The sequence below is a fragment of the Agelaius phoeniceus genome, chromosome 16, assembly GCF_051311805.1.
Source record: "Agelaius phoeniceus isolate bAgePho1 chromosome 16, bAgePho1.hap1, whole genome shotgun sequence".
Classification (NCBI taxonomy): Eukaryota; Metazoa; Chordata; class Aves; order Passeriformes; family Icteridae; genus Agelaius; species Agelaius phoeniceus.
In genome coordinates, this window is record NC_135280.1 from 11,334,225 (window position 1) to 11,357,051 (window position 22,827).

Genomic DNA, 22,827 nt, shown 5'->3' on the forward strand with positions numbered 1-22,827 from the left:
TAAACACCATGGCAGCAAAATACAGTGATGAAGATAAACCTCCAAAAAATAATATATACAGACATATATTATTTTTTTGAGGTTTATCTTAATCAGAATGTATTTAATATGCACTAATGGTTCAGTTCAGGCATGTACTGGGTGTAAAATGAAAAGCCCTGGAGAAGTTCAATTATAAATATTTTATTTAAGAATATTGATTACACATTATTGATGTCATTTGTTATGAATCTGTGTACAGTTACTAGTTACACCATGAAGTGTACTTAAGTATTTGTTTAAACATTTATTTGGCACTGTCTACAGTATGCTGTAAACAATATTAACTTTATATGCTTGAGCTGCAGTGCTTTCTATGGTATTCTCTAACGATTTCATCAACATGTTGTACACAATTATACAGTTACTGAGTGTCAGTAAAAATTATAAAAACATCTAGAGTAGTCATAATAAAAGTGAAGATGTGGTAAGACTTCAAATTACTGGACCTTTGTTTCTGTAAAAGTACAAGACTTGCTAGAGACATTCACTAAAACTACTGCACTGATATGTTGAACAAACTAATTCCCAAAATGCTGTCAAATCCAGTTCTTGGTTTGACTTTCCTTTGCTGATAATACGCTTACGAGGACAGCAATGACAATGAAGTTTTGTTGAACACCAATTTTTACCAGTCCTTCCCCCAGATTTCTACAACCTCTGTTCAAAAACCTGCTCAGGTTCTGCCCAGCTGGCACCAGAATTCTGCTTTCTGCAGAGGTTTACAGAAATCCCACTGGGTTTAAGCTGGCAGAAGTGACTGTGCCGGAGTTTCCCAATACCAGTACTTTAAAATGGGAAAACCATGATTAACACTTCTCAAAGCAGGTAAGGAACCTTTTCACATTTTGGTAGTTGTATTAAACATGTAAATCTTTTAACTTCTCTGTTTCTTATTATGCACTTAAAAATTGTGGTCAGGTCCTGAAAGGGCAACTGTAAAAGTCCATTGTGGTCCCTGTTTTTTGGTGCACAACAAAAAGTTAAAATTAGTAAACAAAATCCAGATGCTGACCAAGAAAAAGAAAAAGAAAGGCACCAGATCTAGTTCAAGTCAGCCTTCAGCAAACAGTAAAGAGACATCTAAAACAATTCTCTGAAGAAAAATCAATGAACTGTTGACACATTTTTTGATCCTGTGGCTTTCTAGAAGATCTCTGAAATATTGATGACTTAGAATATACTATTAGAACAAAAATAGAATTACTTTGCATTATAAATGTGCAGGCAGGACTAGGCCTTCACTGTAGTGGCTCTGATACCAGATAATGGCATTTCTGCTTTAGTTTTACAAAATACCTCAAGTATTCGTGTAGAAGTTATAATAGATAAATTAATGGCTATTGTGTGTTCTGGGCAAATGGTAAAATAATCTGGAATCATTCTAGACTGCTGGCAGAAGTGGAAGAATGTGCTTTGCATGGTTCTCTAAGCTTTGTCAGATTACATACCTCAGGGTAGAGTTTTCTCTGTACAAGTCTGCTTGTAAGAGAAGTCAAAAGTTTTAAAACCCATCCATGATGAGGACAGAAGGACGAGGGCTTCAGTGCCACTTGCAGTGCTGCAGGTGTGGCTGAGGGCACCAGAGCCCCTGAAGCAGTGAGTGCAGGCTGGGCAGAGCTGCCCTGGTGCAGCTGGTGTGGCAGATGCCTGTACTCGAGGGAATAAAGCTGGAAATTATTCTGTAAAATACTGTGCTTGGCAGTGGTGGAAAGCAGAGCTTTCCTTGGAACGCTGATTTGATCCCAGCTGCCATTAGAGAAGGGCACTCTGTGTGGCAGGCGTGTGGCTCCCAGTGTTTGGCCACGCTTTGCTGCTTCTGGATGCAAATCTACCAGGGTCACCCGTGGAAACAGACTGTTCCAGGTCCTGCTCAGACAGTGCAGAGTCAGGGACATGGCTGTAGGAGGACTCTGCAGTCAGCATGGCCCAGGCCAGAAGAGGGAGGTTCTGGGGATGCACAGTGAGGGACAGCTGCATGGACCTGCTGGTGACCAGTGCCACTGCTCTGCCTGGGGCGCGTGTGCATGGAGCAGCTTGCCTTGGGCAGGATTACAGACAGAACACAAACCTCAGTTTATGACTTTACACTTATCTTGTAAGTAGAGAAGACATGAATTAATGCAAACTAATTTCATAATCAGCTGTTCAGTGCAAGGGAACTGCTTTTTACTTGAAGTTTGCTAAGATGTCACTGAAAATGTTCAGGAAGAGGTGCGCGTGGTGGTCCTTGAAGATCAGCGTGGGACGAAAACGGATGGATCTGTCTCCACAGCCTCCCAGGACAACACCTGAAATGAGAACACAATAGATCCTCTAGTCATTTCCATTTTTGCCAAATAACCAGAAAAATTCAGGTCTCTGAATGGGGATACCCTCACTGTGGAAGGCCAACAGATGCTCCCCAGATCCTGCTAGGCACACCATGGTACAGCACATTGTGGTGTGAATGGCCTCAAGCTTCACAGCAGCTTAGAAGAACACTGTGGGTGTCTGGAGCTGTTCTATAAAACACTTGGAGTATTGGGACTAATCCTGACAGCAATGGAAAGAATCCATCCAGCACAGAGATCAAACAGCATCTGAGATTTCAGATGCTGCCATACTCTCCTGGTCAAGTGTCCTGGTGCCACAACAAGACACAGGAGGTTTCTCTGCATTGGTTTTTAAACTAATTTGTTTTTAATGACAAGAAGTTAAAATGTCTCAGTGCCTGCAAACCTCTCTCTGCAGTGTTTTAAATGCACAAATTTTTAGCCCAAAATAGATTTTTGGAAATGTTTGAATGGGAACCCCTATTACTAAGCTGAGCTTACCCTGCCTCAAAGCAGAACCTTGGTTTACCATGAAAACAAACCACTTGCCTTCTCTCCCTACTGGCTTACTTTCCAGAACAAAAAATGGTGTCTTTTACACTTAAAAAGTTTGGTTTCACCACAGTTTAGATGCACCATGCCTGCTTTTTCAACAGAAAGGAGTAACAGCAAAAACAGCAGCAAACACAGGGCCCACACAGTTAAAGAGAGAATTTTAGGTGTGGATCCCAAGGTTCCTCTCTGGATACCTGGGCCTGTCTGCAGCTGTTAACAGTTCTGTGGGAAAAGAGGGATGCCACTGTAGATCTGTGCTCATTTTAGGCACTTGTATTTAATCATTAGGCATTCCTAGATATAGGAATTATGTATTTATAGAACTCATCATTCTTCTCCCTGTGTTTTCCTGAGTGACATTGACTTCCTTCTAACTTTCCAGTTTCTAGAAGTAAACCATGTCCATGGGCACCTAAAGTCACTGCAAAGGACTCTCAACCTGATGTCACAAAATCTCATCCCATACACAGATCTCTTCCAGTAACTTCAGACCTGCAGAGGCTGGTAAATGTACACACATGCAACAGACTTCTCTGAGGGCTCTGACAACAAGTATTTCCAGAAAAGCCTAAATCCAACTTTTTTAATTTTACTACTGTCCTCTGATACTGAAATACTCACGCAGGATATGAAAAGGAAAATGTGAAGCATTACCTTCACATGTGAAGCTCATCCACACACAAAAAAATTCTTACCTTTGTTTCTGGCTATTGTAATTAACTTGTTTCTAGTTGCATCATTTGGAGTGTCAAATGAACAGAATGTTCCTCTTCCTCTCACTCTGCTGATGAGATGGGGGTAACGAGCCTGCAGAGGGAGGAGAGACAAGCACATGGCAGGTGCTGCAACAGAGGGCACCTGGTGGCAGGGCTGGCTCTGCCAGGTGGAAACCCTGCTGCCTCCTCGCTCTGCTGGAGTGGAGCGTGGCTCACATGGTGCTCTGCTCAGCCTGCAGAGCCCCACACAAAGCAGGGAGGGAGAATGAGTCTGACCCACGAGCTGGGTCAAGTAAAATATTCTTTGGAACAAGCATAACACACCTTATTTACATCTACAGTGGACTCCAGGAAAACCTGAGCATAAACCATCTGCACTGGGGCTGGAAACCAGCTCGGTCTTACCCTGCACCGAGACACTTGCCAGTAGTATCTGCATCACTTATTCTCAGTCACAGCCCTCATCTTTTGGAAGAGCAATCTTTTGGATAGGACTGGCTGTATTCTGGCCCTCCAAAGTATGAGATTATAGTGTTTTCTGTTCTCCTGCCTGCTATGTGTTAAAGAGAGAGCAGAGACTGTTTTTGGGATTATTCTGTGCAAAATGCCTTTGGGAGGTAAGCACCTGCAAGCCCATCTCTAAATGCCTGTCTGTAGAGCTCCACAGTAGAAGCTGTAAGGAATTTCCCTTAAACAAGGGAGGGAAAGATACAATTTTCTTATTTCAACAGCCCAGAAGAATTGGAACAAAATATGAAAAGACCTTCCTTTGAAAAGAACTTTAGGACAAGGCAATACCAGCTGCTTACATTACTTCCAGCAAAGTAATTTAATTAGCTGCAGTACATACCTTCAGATATTTTGGGGATCACCCTTTATATTGGATTAAGCCATACAAACCCAGCATTTTTAAGTCAGTAAAGAAAGTTTACTTCAATTCCAAATGGGACACAGAAAGAAAGTTTACTTCAATTCCAAATGGGACACAGTTATTCAGGCCTGTGTTGAAGTTACTATAATGGTCTAGACCCCAGCTCTAGCTCCTCAGCTCAAATGTTTAAACTGGATGAGGTCAGATCCTACTTCAGCACCAAATTTCTCCTTCTCATCCACAATGAGATGTTTACCTGCAAATCCAGCAGCCCAGTCAGCAGTGCTTTCCCAGCATGGGTTGCATTGTTTAGAAGATCTTCTGTTTTAATAACCTTAATGACTTCAGCAAGCATAAGGTTCTTGGATGGATCTCCAAGCCAGGTGTTAAAAATCCGGTAGGGCTTGGGAAAGAGTGGGAAAAGAGTTGTGGAACATGTTAACAGGCTAATCACTATAAATTAAGAAAAGCAAGGCATCACACTGGCAGTTCAAACATGGTGTATGAAAAGGCATGCACCAATCTCACCAACCACCCTTATTTGTGCTGTAAAGGAAAATCCCATTTGCTGAGCTGAAACACAGGGTAATTACTTCATGCTTCTCATTTAATGCACTCTGCCTTGCTACTCTGATGTCTCACTGGGACACAGCTACAGATGACAGGAAATCAGCATCATCTATACAGACTTTACATCAAGCTTTATCTTCTTCCCCTTAATTTGACTTTTCATTTATTACATCTAAAATGTCATTAGTGCAAAGAAGAAATTTTGCTGACAGAATCTGTAATGCTGACATACAAGCTCTGAAATTCCCAAGTTGCCCTACAGGAGAAGGTGTCAGTTTGTGGTTGGATTTTGTACTGAAGGTTTATTCCATTAGGCTTAACCCAGTTCTCCTCTCCCCCCCACCAGCTTTATGACCTTGGTGACTGATAACAACTGGAATAAAAGTGAAGAGGTGATGGTAACTGTTGTGTGAGCACACAGCAAGTTTCTGTAAAACAGCAGCCCCATCCAGCTGGAGGAAACCTTGTCCCTTCCAAGGATGTCACAGTCACTCCTCAGGGGGTCACCAACCAGCACAGAGTCCAAGTTTCATTAAAAATCTTACAGCATTTGGCCTGAACTCCTCTTTGTGGAAAAATCCTCCTGTCATCATCTTCTTACTGAATGTGACCACATCAGCTGGGTCATCCAGGCCCCAGTGCTCGTGTGCCCAGAATTTTCCTGTGCAGCCGCCTCCTGTCTGCACCTCGTCCACCAGGAAAGCACAGCCATGCTGCAGAGACACACGAGAGCAGCAGGGAGTGTGAGCCCCCGTTCCCAGACCAGAACCACCTCCCTCAGTGAGCACATCAACACAAGCCAGTCACAGGCTACACCCCTCCTTCCTCTCCCTTCACTCCCCTCCTCGACCCCTCCACCAATGCCACTCATGTGTCAGATTTCACAATCAAAAATTCAGCTCTTTTTGCAGGAAGGCACTAGAAATTTGTTTTCTACCCATACTCATCAAGTACATGTTTTTATGTAGTCTTGAGCATTTCTAGAGGATACCTGAAAACACCTGGGAGGAGCAGAGGTGGCATTTTCAAAGCCCCTGAGGGAAGCAGAGTGTCATTTCTAGGGACTTTGTTTGTTGGAAATATGAAGTCTCTGTGTCCAGTCAGAGCTGGGCATTATGTGGCACAGAGGCAGTACCAGCAGCATGAGCTGGTCTTTTCTGGGGGGCATGAAAAGCTGCCTTTTCAGACAATTGTGCTGAAAGAGCTACTGGTGAGCTGGCAATGTGGGGTTTTTATGTGAAGGACTATTTTGTCCAAACTTTGTGACAGGGAGAGCAAGCTATATCATAATTCTGTATTTAAAAACAATGGGTAAGTACTTTTGGCAGTATCTCTTCAGCACACAGATGTTTTGAGGGTGAAAAAAAGCATGAAGTATTACTGAGGGTCATAGCTTCTAAATAGGTAACTTTACATTCCAAATATCAAGACATCTGTCCTTTTCATTGTTTTATTGGAACATCAGCACTATGGCTGGTCTCAAGTTGAGTTTCAGGGCGGGTTTTTTTTTGCAATTAAAACCATGTAATTAAAAATTTATACTTTTCACAACCTGCTTCTTCAGAAACTGAACCTCCTCAACCAACAAGCATGATCATTTAAAGAACACACCTGCAGAATTCATAGCTAATGAATCAGAGTAATTTCTCTCTCACTTTAAAATTAGAAGATTATTTATTGGACTGAGGAAAGCATTAGTGTGAATCAAATGGAAGAGAGCAGGGATTGCTGCTATGTGGTACACACCTACCTTGACTGCTGCTAAGGAGGCCTGTGAGACCCTCCAAGAGCCTGGGGCAGGGCAAAGCCTCTGGAGACACCCACAATGCGTGGGTGCATGTTTCAGCTACCCCTGAGTACCCAGAGAAATGTTTTATTACCTTCCTGGCAATATCTCTTAGCTTTCTGAAGAAGTCATCTGAAGCATGATTGTCCCCACCCTCTGACTGTATTGGTTCCACAATGATTCCTGCCACAATCTTCTTCTTTTTCCTGTACTTTACAATCAGGTCTTCCACCTGCAAATCAAACACTTATGAATGTACATCTTCCTTCCAGAACATTTGTACATTTCCTCTCAGCTGGATGAAATCTCATCAGAACCTCAACTTTGCATGGAAATTCCTGGCTATAAAGGAACCAGGAGGCACAAAGGATTAGCAAGTGGTTCCTCCAGCATTTACCACTGCCTTCTTGTTCCTGAATGTTTTAAACCATGTCCTAATCACACTGTAACTAGCTGCACATTGATCTGCAGTGTTGTGAAAGCTCTAGCCAGGTTCAGCTGGCAGTGTGCTGAGCACCACTGCAGCTCACTGGGCCACTGCTGTCATTCTACCTAAGTGATATGGGATAGGTTTTGAGTCAGAAACTAAAACTGTGCTAATGCATTAGAAAAAGTAATCTGGAAAATTCATTTTTTCCAGTCACCCACTTCAGATACATTAAAATTAATCAGATGAAATAGTGCAAAAATCCTGTTGTTGTAAGGGGCTGGCAGATAATTCTCATTAACCTCCTAGTGCCAGTTGCTGCAATTAATGTTGTGTTTGTGCTTGAAATCCCTCTCACAGCCCTCAGGGCCACAGCCCCTGCAGGCTGTGCAAAGCAACGATTTCCAAAGGGGGCCAGTAAGCCCAGCACAGACCTGCTAAGAAAATGTTTGGCTTTTTTGGTTTGTTTGTTTGTAAAATAATGGCACACAGCATTGCACTTCTCCCAGCAAAGCTACCCTGGGGCAGCCCAGGGAGTGCATTTGCTGTGCTCTCTGAAGTGAGGCAGGTCTGGCTAAGTGGACTCACAGGTCCACCCCTGCACAATCAGAAGCTGCATGGAGAAGCTGGAAAGGCTGAAATACTCTTAGAGGCCCTCTCTGCAGAGAGGGTTATCCACAGTCATCCACACTGTGCTCTCTCTCAGCCCTTTGGCAAGAGCTGGCAGGTGAGTTCACTGTGTTACAACCAAGTTCTGAGGGTGAAATTTCACTTTGGTGTCACTCTTGCAGCCCTGAATTCCCAGTGAGCTGGCAGGGAGAAAGGTCTGACTGTAAACAACAGTGAATGCTGCTCCAATCACAGGCTGTTCCAATCCCTGAAAACATTCTTTTAGTGAAAAGCACTAATCCTACCAACACTATTCATTATTTCAAATCAACAACAACAGAAAGCTGCCAGGGAATTTTTTACCTCCTCTAAACAACGGGCTTCTTCCTGTTGATTCTCTTTCACAAAGTCTTCCAGGGGATATTTTAGCCTTGGAAATGGAGCAATAGGCCAGTCCAGTGAGGGAATGTCCAGTTTGTGAATTGCTTTAGAGTGAGTTGTAGCTAAGCAACCTAAGCCCAGAGAAGGAAAAATTAAAATAATACCCATCTAGGACCAATACAAGAAAACAGCCACCAAGAGATGAAATGGCCTGATTGTAGAATTCTTTTAACTTCTCTGTGTTTTTACTGTCTTCTGAAATAATGGTTAATTGGATTTAGTCAGGCTTAAATGGATTGCTCTAGATCTTAAGCATCAGTTTCCACATGCACTATGTTCCAGAAGAGCAGGAGAACCTCTGTCAGTCTGAACAGGTTGCTCAGACAAGGTGGTTTCATCCCTCCAAAGACACAAAGCTCACAGTTACAGCACTCTCAGGTAACATGCTTAGAACAAGGACTGAGCTGATATAAACCAGTAAAAGTGAGTGACAGCATGTTTTGGTGATTTTCCCCCAGGAATTATATTTTCATGAGTACAGACAGGAAACTGCACATTCAGAATGAAAATAGGAGCCTGTCTGAAAAGAACTTTTTAAAAACCACAAAATCAATTCCTACTGTCACTCAACCATTCCAGTGCTGGTGGGGCTTCCAAGGCAAGCCTTAATGAACCTGCAGCTTCTGCAGTGGTGCTGTGTGTGTAAGGACAAGCACAGTGAGCTGAGGGGGACAAGGGACAGCTTACCCAGGGTCCTGCCGTGGAAGCCGCCCATGAAGGAGAGCATGGCGTAGTCAGGGCAGCCAGGGGGCTGCAAGCAGAGCACACAGGGGGGTCAGCCAGGGAAAAACATCCCCCCACTGCCCCCTGAGCTCCTCTTCCACCAGGCACCACAAATTGCTCCAGCCTCCCCCCTTCAGCACGCACAGTGCTGACCCCAGCCCTGGCCTCAGGTCCCAAACCCCGGGGTGAACAGGGATAAATCCTTGGGGTGTCCTGGCAGCACTGCCCAGCTGAGCTCAGGCAAGGCTGAGCCTCCAGCACAGTCCCCCCTTTGTAGGCAAATTAGGAGCACATGTTTGTGGGGTGGCTGTGCCTGGGGGTGGCCTGGGGGCTCAGAGAGGAGAGGCTGGGGCTCCCCTGTGCTGACCCCCATGCATTCCTGATGGCTCCCTGATCTTTGTGAGGAGCAGTCTGTATTTCACCATTTCCTAAATGTACAAAGCCCAGATTCCACTTCACTTGTAGCAAACCAAACTCTTCCTCCCAATCTTCCCTTCCAAGCCCAAACCAGTGGTACTCTGTAGGTGTGGTAAAGAACAAATGTTACCTGGTTAATCATGCAGGATTCCAGTTCTTCTTTTGTGACATTATTATGGCCCCTCTCCTTGTTCTGCAAAAAAATCCAAACAACCCAACATGAGTGCTCCTGTAGTTGTAAGCAAGGCATTTATGGCTGAACCACAAACCAGGAATGCTGGTATTCAAAACTGGATTCAAGGAAGACCCTGACTATAGCTTTCACATGCTGCCTACAATCTGCATTTTCTTTATTTCCTTTACTTTATAACTTCTAAAGTTGTGTCAATATAAAGTAAAAGCTTAGACAAAGAGGTTTTAATAAAGATTTTATGCTAGATTGCACATAAACAACATAATGAGCAAGATAACCTCCAAGCCTCATTTTGTTTTGCAATAACAATTCTGATTATGAGTAAGTACTCATTTCTACATCTAAACCTATAAAAATACCTTAATGTTTTACTTACTCTGTACCACATGAATATTGCTTTAAAGGCATTTTCATTAGAGCAGGATCCACAAGACATGGTCATCACCTGTGACAAACCCTTAGGAGCCACCTGTCAGCAAAGACAGAAAAATTACTCTTGAAATACTGAACACAAGTATAGTGCAAAATGATAATAACAGTGGTGATAAGAATAGTGATCAGTCCTCAGGTATCTCAAACTTACTGATAGCAAAGACTCCTTCAGTTTTTCTGTAAAGTTCTCTGGAGGTAAAATGCCTAGGGCAGGTCTGTTGATAAAAGTGCTCTAAAAAGACAAAGGAAGAGGAATTGTTAGGTGTTACTATCACATGGAAAACATGTTAATATCAAAGCAGTTCCATTTTATTCTAATCATAAATACCAGGCAGAAATCTGTATCATGGCACACATGGTTTTAAGGTAGAGATTACTATTCCTGCCTTAGCATATGTTTTTCTGTCCAGTCCTCACTAGTTTATTCTTGCAGGATACCTTAGGAAAGTTGCATGCTAACTCACCCTGACATTTCCTCTTCAATATTGCCATTTTAGCTGCTCAATCTCCATTTTCCTTATACACAGGAAATATGCTTTAAAATCTTTATGGCTTGCTTTCAGTTTGAGTAGCTAAATTCAGTTAGGATAGCAGCATTTCCATCCCTACTGAGCTTCAAGACAGACCATTTTGGAACCCTGGGAAGGTGGAGCCAGGCTCCAGGCTCTTCAGTGGAAGATGAGAAGCCATGGGCATGAATTAAAGCATGCCAAGTACAGATCTGGGTATAGGGAAAAGGTTTTGCAGGTTTTGCAATGAAACAGGCTGCTCTTTTGGAGGTCTTCAAGGTCCCAGATAAAACCCTGAGCACCCTGGTCTCATCTCACAGCCACCCATCTTGGAGCAGGAGGTTGGCCAAGACACCACCTGAGGTCTCTTCCAAGCTCAGTGGTGCTGTGAACTGGCCACATCAGGATTCCCAACTTTGGGAAAGGTAATTTTGGTGTCAGGGAACAGCAGCCTGCAGCCCACACAGGGGTTTCTAGGGAGCAGCTCTGGAAAAAGCCCCTCAGCCTCCCCAGTCCACTAATGGAGATGAATGTCACATTTATGCAATTAATTTAAATTGTGTCATGGATTAAAATCGATTCATTGCTGCTCTTGGTCTTTGTGGGTAATCTTATTTGATTCATACCGTGATACTCTTTATTTTAAATTACATTTTCTCAGAGAAGGACAAGCTCAATAAATTTGCCAACTGCCAAGCAGCTTTATTTGCCCTTTTCTTTTGTTTGTTGTTTTTCTTGTTGAACAAGTAATGGCTGAAATTAAAGGCTGAGCTTTGATAAGTTAAGCCTCAATGGGTCTCCAGAGGGGACACACAGCCTCCCCCAAAACACTTGTATTTTCAGTGCAGCTCAAGTTTGCACATTTATCAGCATCCTTCAGTGCTTCTCCTCAGCACAAACATTCATTCCAAGGGGTGTAAGTGGTCACACTGCACCTGCAAGGACATTTCACCAGGATTCCTAGGGAAAACCAAGTATCACACAGGACAGAACACTGGATGTGCTTGGACTTTGTGAATTAAGTGTCTTACTTCCAAAACACTGTTCCAACAGACTCAAGCTTAAAACAAAAGCTAAGCAAGCATGTTAATGACAGGCTAACACAAAGCTTTTGTTTAGTAGCTATGAGAAATTGTACTTGACTTTTTATCTCAGTTCAGAAGTAAATTTTCATATCAAGTTCAAAAGAGAAGACCACACATTTGTTGTGGATTTGATTATGGGTTGTCACAGTCAATTGACAACATTTGCCATTAAGCAGAAGAGAGTATTTTTCTTCTGTAGTTAATGAGCTACCCAGAGCTGAGAAAAATAGCACATTGACATCAAGCTGCTGTGGGCTCAAATAAACAGATGCACATTCTGTGTTTACAGCTGGCTGCAGAGAGGGTATGTGGAGCATGACAGACAAACCAGATAAAAAGGTCTCTCCAGGAAAACACCCACCCCTTTGCTAACACTAAGGGAAGTTGTGCCACTCATGTGGGACTTTGGAGGAGTTCCTTCACTGCAGGCTTCCAGGACTGCCACCTGCCCTTCCCCAGTGGGCAAATCAGCAACTGCCACCAGCAAATGGGCATTTTGATTTTTTAAATTGGTTTGGGGGTTTTTGTTTGTTCGTTATTTAAATCTGGTTTTGCCTACTGCTGCATTATAGTGAATATATTATTCTCAGAAATCATATTTATGAGTTAATAAAGATGATTAAGTTAATAAAGAGTTAATGAAGTTAATAAAGAGTTAATAATATTCATAAATATTAAACCATCCAAAATATTGAGATTTGCCTTTGATAACTCCAGCATTTCTAGTCCTGGGGGTTTTTTTTGTTTGTTTGGGTTTTTGTTTTGTTTTTGGAGGTTTTTTAAATTTGGTTTTTTATTTGTTTGGTTTTTTGGTTTTGGTTTTTTTTAACTTAAGGTATTTTAGTCCTGGGAAAGGCAGAATTTCTCACCTGAAGACACGAGTACTCCATGAAGGAAATCAGCTCAGGGAACTCAAATGCCTGCATTGCTTTGCCCTGCTGGAGTGCACTTAGGAGATGGGAATCAGTCACTATGCCCAACTTCAAAAAAACCCCTAAACTTCCCACAGCATTCCAGATGTAGGGCACCATGTCCAAGATATTCTCTCTCAAGATTTTGGGTTTGCTTTCGGGCTCAAAAAATCTTCAGAAAACATTATTAAAATGGTTAATTTGAGACAGTAAGTTTGAACTAGGATTTAAATGTGGCTGCAAATATATCAAGTGCTTGCAACACCAAATGTTTACATTTTGTAAAACTTCCCAGAGGTTTTGGTGTTTTCTTAAACACCACAAAGCTCTTTTCATCTAGTGAGAAGTAAAGCAAGCAGATCCTATCATACATTAAATGGAGTCATTAGCATTCACTATCAGTCTGAGGAAAAAAGAGAAAGCCCACAACAAGGAGAGAGAGAACTCCTTCACATCCTTCATGTTCTAATTCACTTACCAGGTTCTGGGGCTGCTGTAAAAGCTTTATCAGAGAGGGATGGCTGTAACCTAATTAAAAAGAACAAAGAAAGAAAGCAGTTCTTTTTATCTGGTTTCAATGAAGTAATGCAAAGCATAATCTAGAGAATAACCATAACTTCATGCTTGACTGTTTATATGTAACTTGTATATTTTTAACTACTAATAATGGGACTTCTTTTGAAGTAGGACAAACCTCTGGGCTCTTTGTCCCTCAGCAGCCTGTCTGGGTGCAGGGCACAGCACAGCACTGCTGTTGGGAGCTGTGGCACCCATTTCCTTACTGTGACAAAATTTTGCTTGATGCAAAAAGATGCAAGAGTTTATCCTTCTTACTAAGAAACTAAGATAGCTTCAGTGCTTAATTTATACCCATTGATAGTCTAAAGGATAACTTGCTTGCTTTACAGGCAAAACCAATTTATCTGCTGTTAAGAAAAATAATTTTTGAAGGAGGCCAGAAATTTCATTTTAAGCCTGATCTCTAATGTATGAAATACCAACGCCAGAGATTAACATTATCTTTTAAATTTTCTTGTAGAAACAGTTGGAAACCTCATCTTCCCTACTGCTCAAGAAGTCAGACAATGGTAATTTTGTTACAAAAGCTTTTTGTGCTTCTGAATCCCCATTCCAGTGGAATGACAACAGCCCTGATTATCCTGTTTGAGCAATGGAGCATTAGGAGACTATGTTAACAAAACAATTATAAATTCAGTTTTGAATATATTAGCTGAAAACAAAAGAATATCCATATTGTTTTAGCAGCATGTCATGCTGATAAATCTGTTAAAATTATTATGAAGATGATAATACTGGCTATTTGGGACACAGAACAACTAAATCTGCATGGCATCAGCTGTCATGGGAAGAGGGAATGACACATTGAGAGCTGTGTCCTTGAGAACTGCACCTGGGGCTGCCACTAAGAGCCCCTTTGAGAGCAAATCAAGTGTTTTAGGAATCTCCAAAGCACAGCTACTATTGTTCAGGAAGCTCAAGGATCAGCTCTGGGCTGCCTGTAAGAACTGCTGCTGCTGTTCCCATAGTGGATGCCTTTGTGTCAGAGCTACCACTCTCCTGCACAACACAAACCCCTGATTTCCCCTGATTTACCCTTTCACACCCACACTGAATCTCTCTCCCGTTCACTTCAGGCAAGGGGTCTGGTGTTCTCCTAACACCCCCTCATCCCTGTGCCTCCTCAGGCCTGACCCTGCAGGCCCAGCTGCTGTGCCAGGGGCTGTGTGACAGGGGCTGAGCTGCCATGTGGGCTCACGGGCAGCAACTGACACCAGCAAGGAGTAAATGCTTGAATGACCATTCTCTAACTGTGGTGGACAAGTCAAAGAGCTCCAGGCTGGCATGGCAGACAGGCACTAACTCCTTGCAGTGCCATGAGCAGCACAGGGGTTTGCAGGGCTACAAATCTGCTCCCAGAGCTGGCTCTAAGGAAGGGCACCTGCTCCATCTCTCTTGCTGGGTGTCTGGATCAGTGTGACAGGAACGTACATGTCCTCCAGGCTCATGAATGTGCCTGTCTGCAAAAGGAAAAACAACTAGAGCCTGCTAAAATAATGAGATGGAGAAAGCCCAAAGAATCCTTTGAACTGAGCAGCAGGCTGCTGTTAATAATATCAAACTACACCTCTCTGCATCTCCCCAAACAAAACAGACCTTCCCAGCACTGAAAACCACATTGTTTCATTTGCTATTCCAGGATGTTTGCTGGCAAACATGTCAATAACATCCTTCTTGCATTTGGCTCCATGGGGTTTCTAACTCTATTAGACAGAATAGATGCAGGATGAAAGGACAGTTGTGCTACAACTGCCCATAAAAGTGTTGTAAAAAAACTATTTCAATTTTTGTTTTTCAGCAAGAGACAGCCTAGAGCATCTTAGCCTAGAGGTTTTTTATACTTTATTTCTTATCTCTCCACACAGGCACTTATTACTTCTCAACCTCTGCTGATAAATATATTCTAGTGTAACAGATCATTATTAAATCTTGGGGAGTCCTGACAGACTCATGAAAGGTTTTATTGGATTTACTTGCAGAGAGATAAGCACAGATGACTAACAAGCACTTTGTGATCTTGTTTTGCTCTCCCAATCCAGGCCCTACCTCTGTCACCAAGAGGGACATTATTAGTAACCTGGGCAGCTTCAGATAATCTTGTCACTCAGTACAACTGAAACATATAAATTAATGTTGTGTGTGAGGCTTAGGTCAGCCTGTAAGTATGAAAGTTCCATTTCCTCTTTGTTGCTGCACCCCCAGAGCCATTCTCTGAGAAGGTGCAAGAAGCACTGCACTGTAGCTCCTTTGGGCCTGAGGAATGTGTTCCCCAGGATAAAACCCAGCTTGTCCTTGGGAGGGCATTGCCTCATGAGAAGGAGGAACTACATGGCTTAGGAGGTCAGTCACTGCACTGGAGTCTTGTCCTGTTCACCAGTTTCAACCAACCAGAGAAAGTAAATTGCAGAGCCCCTGCCCATTTCTGCCCATTAGGAAAATATCTCCTCCTTAATACTTCAATATTTTATACACAAAACTATTAAAAGAGGTGTGCTTGCACCATCCAGCACCAGAATGTCAGAAAGCCCCAGTGCACTGTCTGTACAATTTCATGCTTTTGGAGTATGAACTTTTATACTTTGGAGTGGGCATTTGACTACATGATTGAGATTTGTTTCTCCAAATCAATTTCTTGTGTGAAGAATGGGAAGCCATGTAAATGCATCTCCTTTCCTAGAACCTAAAATTCCAGCTCACTGGTATCCAAGCATTGTGCTCCTGTGTCTCACCCCTATTTCCTCATGAGCAGAGGCCAAATTATCCCAGTGCAGCCTGAAAGATAAAAAGCAGTGAGAATTTGTGTTGGGAGAAACAAGCTACAGACATTGCAGGGCTCTGGAATGGTTTCACTGACTGAGTGCTACAGGACAGCAACAACCTTGGCTGCAAAGAGGGCTGGGGTAAGTGAACACCCACAGCAGTCACAAGGTCTTAGATGCCACAAGTTTGGTAACAACCTGAACATCATCAAATTCTGTTTCCCAGGAAAGGAGGCCTGTAGGAATGATTTTGAGTCATCACATTTTCTATACATAGCACAAGATCTACCTTTTAAATTACCCCAGCACTTCTGCAGAAGTGTATTTTTAAGCAGCTGAGAGGAACCACGGGTGAGAGGAGCAAACAAACTGGACTGAAGTGAACTCCTACTGAAACCTGTGTGCCTTGCAGTTGGGGCTCACATTTCTGCCTTGCTTCTGCTTGCAAGGCTTCACAAAGCAATCAGCTGACTCTCCCAGGCACTTGCCAGGCCCTGTGCCTGCTCCCCCAGACAAATGAGCTGCCACCTTTGCTTTCAGTCAGCACCACAGCTCAGTGCTGGGCTTGTTTCATCCTGCTGCAGTCCACGTGGCCCACTCCTTTCTCCCCCCAATTATTGAGACAGAAATGTTAACTAAAGCATATAATTTCAAGTTAAAAATGTCCACATTATGCTTATTAATGTTTAAAACAGTAACATACTGTTACAGAATCACAAAGTCACAGATCCAAGCCAACAAAAGACAACCTGAATTGTGGAACTTGCACATTCAAATTGAGATTAATACTAGATCTCTTCCTGGCACCACTATGCACTTTGAGAGAGCTTTAGGTATAGAATTTGTAGCTCCTTCAGCTACCCAAACCCACCACTACACAGTACACAGCAGTGAGCTGTCCCTGATCACAACAAGGTGTTCATTACATCACTTCTGTTTTTTAAAATGAATCAACCAACTTCTCTGGTAGTGCTTGAGATAAGAAAATTACAGGACAAAACAAAAGAGGTTGAGGACAAAACAAAACATTTTGGTACAACTGCCTCCTACCTATTGGGATGGAAGAAATCTGAGAGTAGAGATCCAACATACGATTGCCATCTACGTCTACGAGGTAATTCCCTCGGCTCTCCTCGTAATTGCAAAAGAAGTGCACAGCTTCTGCATTCTTCAGGAAAAAAAAAAAACAATGAGTGCTTTCAAAAGTGGTAGTATGTAGGAAGGTGCAACTAATGGTTATACAGCCAAATCTGATAAAAATATCTAATGCTAGGATAAAAAGACACATTATATTCATGGCATGGGAATAACTGTACAGCTATTTTTATAATGGCTGTTAAAAGGGCAAGTCTTTACTTTTTCTACAGAAGTGAAGCACAGACATGGAGAAATTGCTCGTCTTAGGAAGGCAATATGCACTCAGGCTGACATATTTTTAAACTCAAGCCATAATATACCTTACTTTCATTGGCCACTCTCTAACAATTCTGAAGTTTTTGTTTAGACACACATAGTTTAAACAGAAAGAAAAAATCCCTGGTCCTAGCAAAATGATCCTGTAGTATTCACAATATACTAGGAAAGATTTCATTCAAATGCATATATAAACCACACATAATGTACTCAGTGTGGAAACCTGGAATCATGTTTCACCTTTCTTTGTGGCAAAAACATACAAACCAGGATTTTAAAACAAGTTCTGAAATCAAAGTGTTAACACCCCCCAAAACACAGAAAACTTGACAAATTACCTGAATGCCATTCAGCTTCTTCATTAATTCCTGCAGAAAAACAAATGTTACAGTCTCAGGTGTGTAATTAGCAAATACTGATGGAGAATGTTTATTTCTTTTTTATGATCCCATAAATCTTATGCAAACTTTGTAGTCCTGTGTGCTTACCAGGCAACTCTACCTGCCACAGGAACTTTCATGGTGCATCTTGCAAATATTACAGTCAAAACTATGACCTGTGGCATGCAGAGCTAAACGGGCTGCAAACACAGTTTAACTGTAAATCTCCAAAAAGGGAAAGCTGCCTCTTCTATATTGACCAACTGAACTGAGAAAACAAGAGAGAAATCAGAAAATAAGAGAAGCCAGAGTCACACAGAAGGGATACTGGTACATTGGTTCTAGAAAGACAGCTCCTTTTTATTAAAAACAACAAAAAACCTCACAAAAACCAAAACCCACCACATGCAAAAATGCTGACTTTGCCAGAGTAAAACAACATCCAGCAAATTCAAACTCTTGCTTCATTTCAAAACCAAAGCATTATTTCACATAATGAAAAGCTTCTATTTCAGCAGGAGCACAAGTGACCAAGCTTGATCAGCTGTTTTATTAAAACGATGCTCTTTTGCTTTGAATTATTCTATGGGAATTATTATTATTATATGGGAACTTGGCAGTTGAGATTCAGATCTGCCTCTGAAGAGAGGGGCATTTTATTAATGAGCTTTTCATTCTCAACCTCCTGATAAAAGTGGGCATAGACTTATGGAATTATATTTATTCATATCAGATTTAAGGTTTGAAATGAATCTGTCTTCTAGCAAGTTAGACACAGCTAAAGATAAAAAAAACAAAGATACTATACTTTGGAAACTTACTCTAGATCGTGGTCCAGGAACTTCTGTCTTCATCAGAGGTCCATCATAATCAAAATCCACATCAATTTTAGCTGCAGCTTGACTGATATACCTGTGTCCTGTAAGAAATAATGAAAACCTGAGTACAGACCATATTTTCTGTGCTCTCCTTTTAGAAGATACATCCATACCTTGCCTGCCTGAAAACATTTGACAGATGAGACCAATTACATTGAGCTGTCTGAAGTGAACTATGTATCTCATCTTTGACCAGTCTTAAAATAAAACCAATACCAGTGAGGTGGCTTAAAAAAAACAACAAACCAAAAAATCCCAAGGGAAATCACAAGGCAACCCTAGAGAAACAGAGGCAAAGCACAGGAGGATTGAGAGCACATTTTTTCAGTCTCTTTTGTTGAGTCTGTCCATTATGCCCTGTGCAAGCCTTTGCCATAAATTCCCCACTCCTACACAGAGATGGTCAGCTACCAGTAATAACCAAAAAGCCTGATGGAGTCCACAGGAAAAATCCAGTATGATGTTTTTCAATAGCCCAAAGAACACTTTTTGGGAAAGATTTGTCTCAGAAAGGTAAATGGCCTTGTCTCACATAAACCAGCATCCTGCAGTGCAGCTCTGAAATCTGAGTCCCAGTCAGTGCCAGTTTTCCTTCTGATCTTGCTGGTTTTTATCCACATGTGTGGGGAATCATAATAAACTTGACACCTTAATGAAAACACAAGGCAAAACTATCCTGTGCTTTACCAATAACAGGCTCTGCTTCCCTTTCTGAAATAACTGTTTTAAAACACAGTTTAGGCAAACTTCATATGACAGAGACAGTTCTGGTAAGTATGTATTCCAAATATGTTCATATTCCATTATGGGGGTTATGGGATAATATGGGGATTGTACATTTGCAAAAAAAAGGAAATACAGACACCAAAGCTCTACCAAGGTGACCAACAGAGACTATGAGCTTGCTCTGGTTACATATTGAACTAAACCAACATTCTTGGCAATCACATTTTTGTCATGGAGCATCTGCAAGCCTCTACCCAGCACGTTATCAACAACAAATTTTTCTTAATACTCTTAACTTGGGGGAATCACACTCAGACCTGAAAGAAGAGGGCATAACTTCTATAATACCTGTGGTAGGTATTTTTAAGCTGGTGCAATCTGAATGGCCTAAAATGAAGATCCTTAGCTCTCCTTGTCACCAGCTGCAGCTCAGATCCAGGCTCAGCATGGCAAGTCAGGCAACATCAGCTCTTGCCTGGGGCACTTGGAGCAGCAGGGTCTGAAGGTACCACTCACCACATCCTGCTGTGCCAGGGCCATGCTGCCAGGTGCTAAACCAATAAACTGCAGCCCAGTTTGGCAGAGGTGCAGGGAGGGAGATGCCTGGGAAGCCAGGCCAGCAGTCAAACACATGGAAATCCCTGGGGTGCAGCACTGCCACCAGAAACCCTGGCAGCACCACTTCCATCCATACCCACCTCTCACTGCCAGAGCTCTGTTCCAGCAATGTACTGAAAATGTTTTGTGTTTGGAAGTAACAGTTGTTAAATAAACCAAATATTTATCAAGGAAAACAGAAGGTATCCTGTGATACTGCTCAGCAGTGCTCTGAGCACAGCCATTCAGCTGAAATTTCCAACAGTGACTCGAGACATTTGCCTCAGCTTGTGTCAGCCCAAGCTGGGATGTCTCAAGCAAGCCTGATTTCAAGAAACTATTTGGAAAATCACCGCCCTTTGAAAGCATCTTTGAGTACTTAAAGTCACTGCTCATCTTGGGAAAACTTAGTCTGCAAAGATGATTATTCTCCCCAGCTTTAATTCAGATGCGTCAGTGCCTCTCTGCAAAGCTATTAATAGGTTTTGTTACAGCAACACCATTTTTGTGTCATTCTGTTTAACATTCATGTAAATTGGAGACTGCATGGCAACTGCTCCACTGAGGGGGGAAAAACTACTGCATATAAAAGATCAAAAGGTGACTCTATTGGCACAGCCAGGGGACAGTGGGGGCACAGCCAGGCTGTGCCAGCCACAGCACTGACCCACAAGGAGCTCTCCTGGCTGAGGGCACCTGAACAGCACAGACACAAATTCTCTTACTGCCACAGGGCCCAAGACTTCTGCAGCCCAATGCTCCCTTGGTGCTCAGGGACGTGGCCAAAGCCTTGTGGTGACAAAGGCAAAGAAGCCCAGCAGTTTGGAGTAGCTGAGAACTACTTCAACAGTTTTCAGAGCACAGGGTATGGCCCCAGCCCTGCTCCCTCTCACAGCCCATTCCCTCATTTCCAGCCTCACAACTGCCCTTGCTCTGCAGGCCAAACAGGAGCCCAGGCCACTCTCCAGAGGCACAGAGGAGGTCAGAGCCCTGCCTGAGCACTCATGGCTTTCTGGCACCCCTCTCTCCACACCCCCTGCAAGGCTTTGTTCTGCAGGCCCCGAGAACAGCAGGACACGGTTCTGCCTCCTGCCCTCCAGTGCCTGTGGCCCTGCTCACAGCACAGCTCTGGGACGTGGCTGCTCTCCTGTAAAGGCTTTTCCAGGCACTTGGACAGGGTGATGGATGGCTGCATCAATACTTGCTTTGTTTAGCCTGGAGGAGGATTTCAGGCCATGCTCTGTCTCCCTTGCTTCCCCCAGGCCCAGCATCAGCACCACAGTCTCCTAATGGTGCAAGAAAATGCAAATAAATCAGGTCACTCACTGTAGTGCTTCATCCCCTGGGAAACTGCAGCAGGCTTTGCTCAGCTGGCATTTCTATCTTGAAGGTACTCAATGAGCTTTGCAACTCAGCCCAAATTTTTACTGTTTGACTTTTTAATATCAACTTACCCAACAACAGAAACCCTGAAGATACAAGAGACAATGTAATTCAGGCTACTCCAACTGGATATTTGGGAGTTTTAGACATTTGCAGGCCAGGACTGGGTTTTTGCCTCCCAAAAAGATAGCAGAGATGGGACAGGTAAAAACTGAGATTGTCACTATGACAATGCAAGGTATTTTTGAGAATTGAGAATCCCTGGTGGGATTCTCATCTTTCAGTGAACTAACAGCATTAACTTTGTAATAAAAGGTAATCCCTTGATTTTCTGTTGACATCTGAACAAACTGCCTTACAAAAAGGGGATTTTGTGTTATATTATCTTAAGAAGAGGAGCAAATGACATAACCTCAGCTCTCATGTTACAAGTGTGTAGAGCTAATGGGTTCTGACCAAGTGTCCTTCTCTAAAGAAGCATTACCAAAGCTCTTAAATTACATTTAGCTGACATGACCAAGAACAGCACCCTTTTATCCCTGGTAAACAAAGCAGTCTCATTTTTATCATGGCAAAAGTAAAAACACAAGCACAGGTTAATGAACCTCATTCAGAGAGCACATAGGCTGAACAATTTGCACACAATTTTCTACCCATTCCATTTAAAGAAGGTGGGCAAGTTAAATTCTACTTTTCTTGCAGACTTCTCAAAGTTCTCATCACACATCATCTTTCTGAACACTTGAATAACATCAGCAAATTATCACATCCTTCCTTTCATCCAACAGGATGTCATCACTTGCTAGCAGGCAGAAAAGATCATTTCCCAACTCTGCTTCCCCACGCTGCCCCCCTTGCTCTCCAGGGGTCCCAGTCAGCAATTTTAACAAAGTGCCACATTGCTATAGCAACATAATTAATAGAAGTGCACCCTGCTAATTTGGGGATGCTGGGAGTCACAAAGCACCACTGCTGGCAGGTCTGTGCTGATCTCTGTTAATAGAGATGCAATCAAGGCATGGCTGGAAAGAGCCTGAACCTCTCATGTGTTTGACCAAAAATAACAGTCCTATTAACACAGTTCCTGAGTGTGCAACTGGATATTAGCTGGGAGAAACACCAGTGGAGGCACTGAAAGGACAGGGGTGTAACGAAGAGAAGGAACAATTCCAATTCCAAGGAAAAGCAGAGGAATGAAAGCCCATGCTGGCATAAGCAGAGCTCTCAAACACAAGTGTCTTGCTGTGAAGGCTGTAAGGGGAAGCTCTGCAGTGCCCAGGGAGGCACATGCCCTGTGTCACACCACTGCTGCCCTGGGCACTGCACACAGGCAACCTCCCCTAGACTTCCCCTCCAGTGTTGATCAAAGCACCTTCCAGACAGGATTTTTAGAGCATGGAGGCCCTGACAGCCAAAAGTAGGAGGACTGTGATTTCCTCTGAGTCCTCTTTATGTGTTACAAGTAGAATCTGTTACTAACAGATCTTGAAAGGGAATGGCAAAAGGCCAGGCT

The 22,827-nt window shown here is 42.8% G+C and overlaps 1 protein-coding gene across 3 annotated transcripts in view; it reads right to left on the reverse strand.

Annotated features, from left to right (window-relative positions):
- Positions 1-167: 167 nt before the first annotated feature.
- The window catches only part of ABAT (4-aminobutyrate aminotransferase), a 49,187-nt gene continuing 26,527 nt past the window's right edge, over positions 168-22,827 (reverse strand). For all 3 annotated transcript variants that reach the window (XM_054643632.2, XM_054643631.2, XM_054643630.2), the window contains exons 3-16: positions 18,552-18,649; positions 17,689-17,718; positions 16,988-17,105; positions 13,078-13,127; positions 10,246-10,326; positions 10,039-10,131; positions 9,600-9,662; positions 9,017-9,080; positions 8,252-8,400; positions 6,947-7,084; positions 5,612-5,779; positions 4,753-4,899; positions 3,605-3,716; positions 168-2,330 (exon numbers count right to left, since the gene is read on the reverse strand). In XM_054643632.2, coding sequence (XP_054499607.1) covers positions 2,209-2,330; positions 3,605-3,716; positions 4,753-4,899; positions 5,612-5,779; positions 6,947-7,084; positions 8,252-8,400; positions 9,017-9,080; positions 9,600-9,662; positions 10,039-10,131; positions 10,246-10,326; positions 13,078-13,127; positions 16,988-17,105; positions 17,689-17,718; positions 18,552-18,649 — 1,433 coding nt within the window. In that variant the 3' untranslated portion in view covers positions 168-2,208. The remainder of the gene's footprint in view (positions 2,331-3,604; positions 3,717-4,752; positions 4,900-5,611; positions 5,780-6,946; positions 7,085-8,251; positions 8,401-9,016; positions 9,081-9,599; positions 9,663-10,038; positions 10,132-10,245; positions 10,327-13,077; positions 13,128-16,987; positions 17,106-17,688; positions 17,719-18,551; positions 18,650-22,827) is intronic.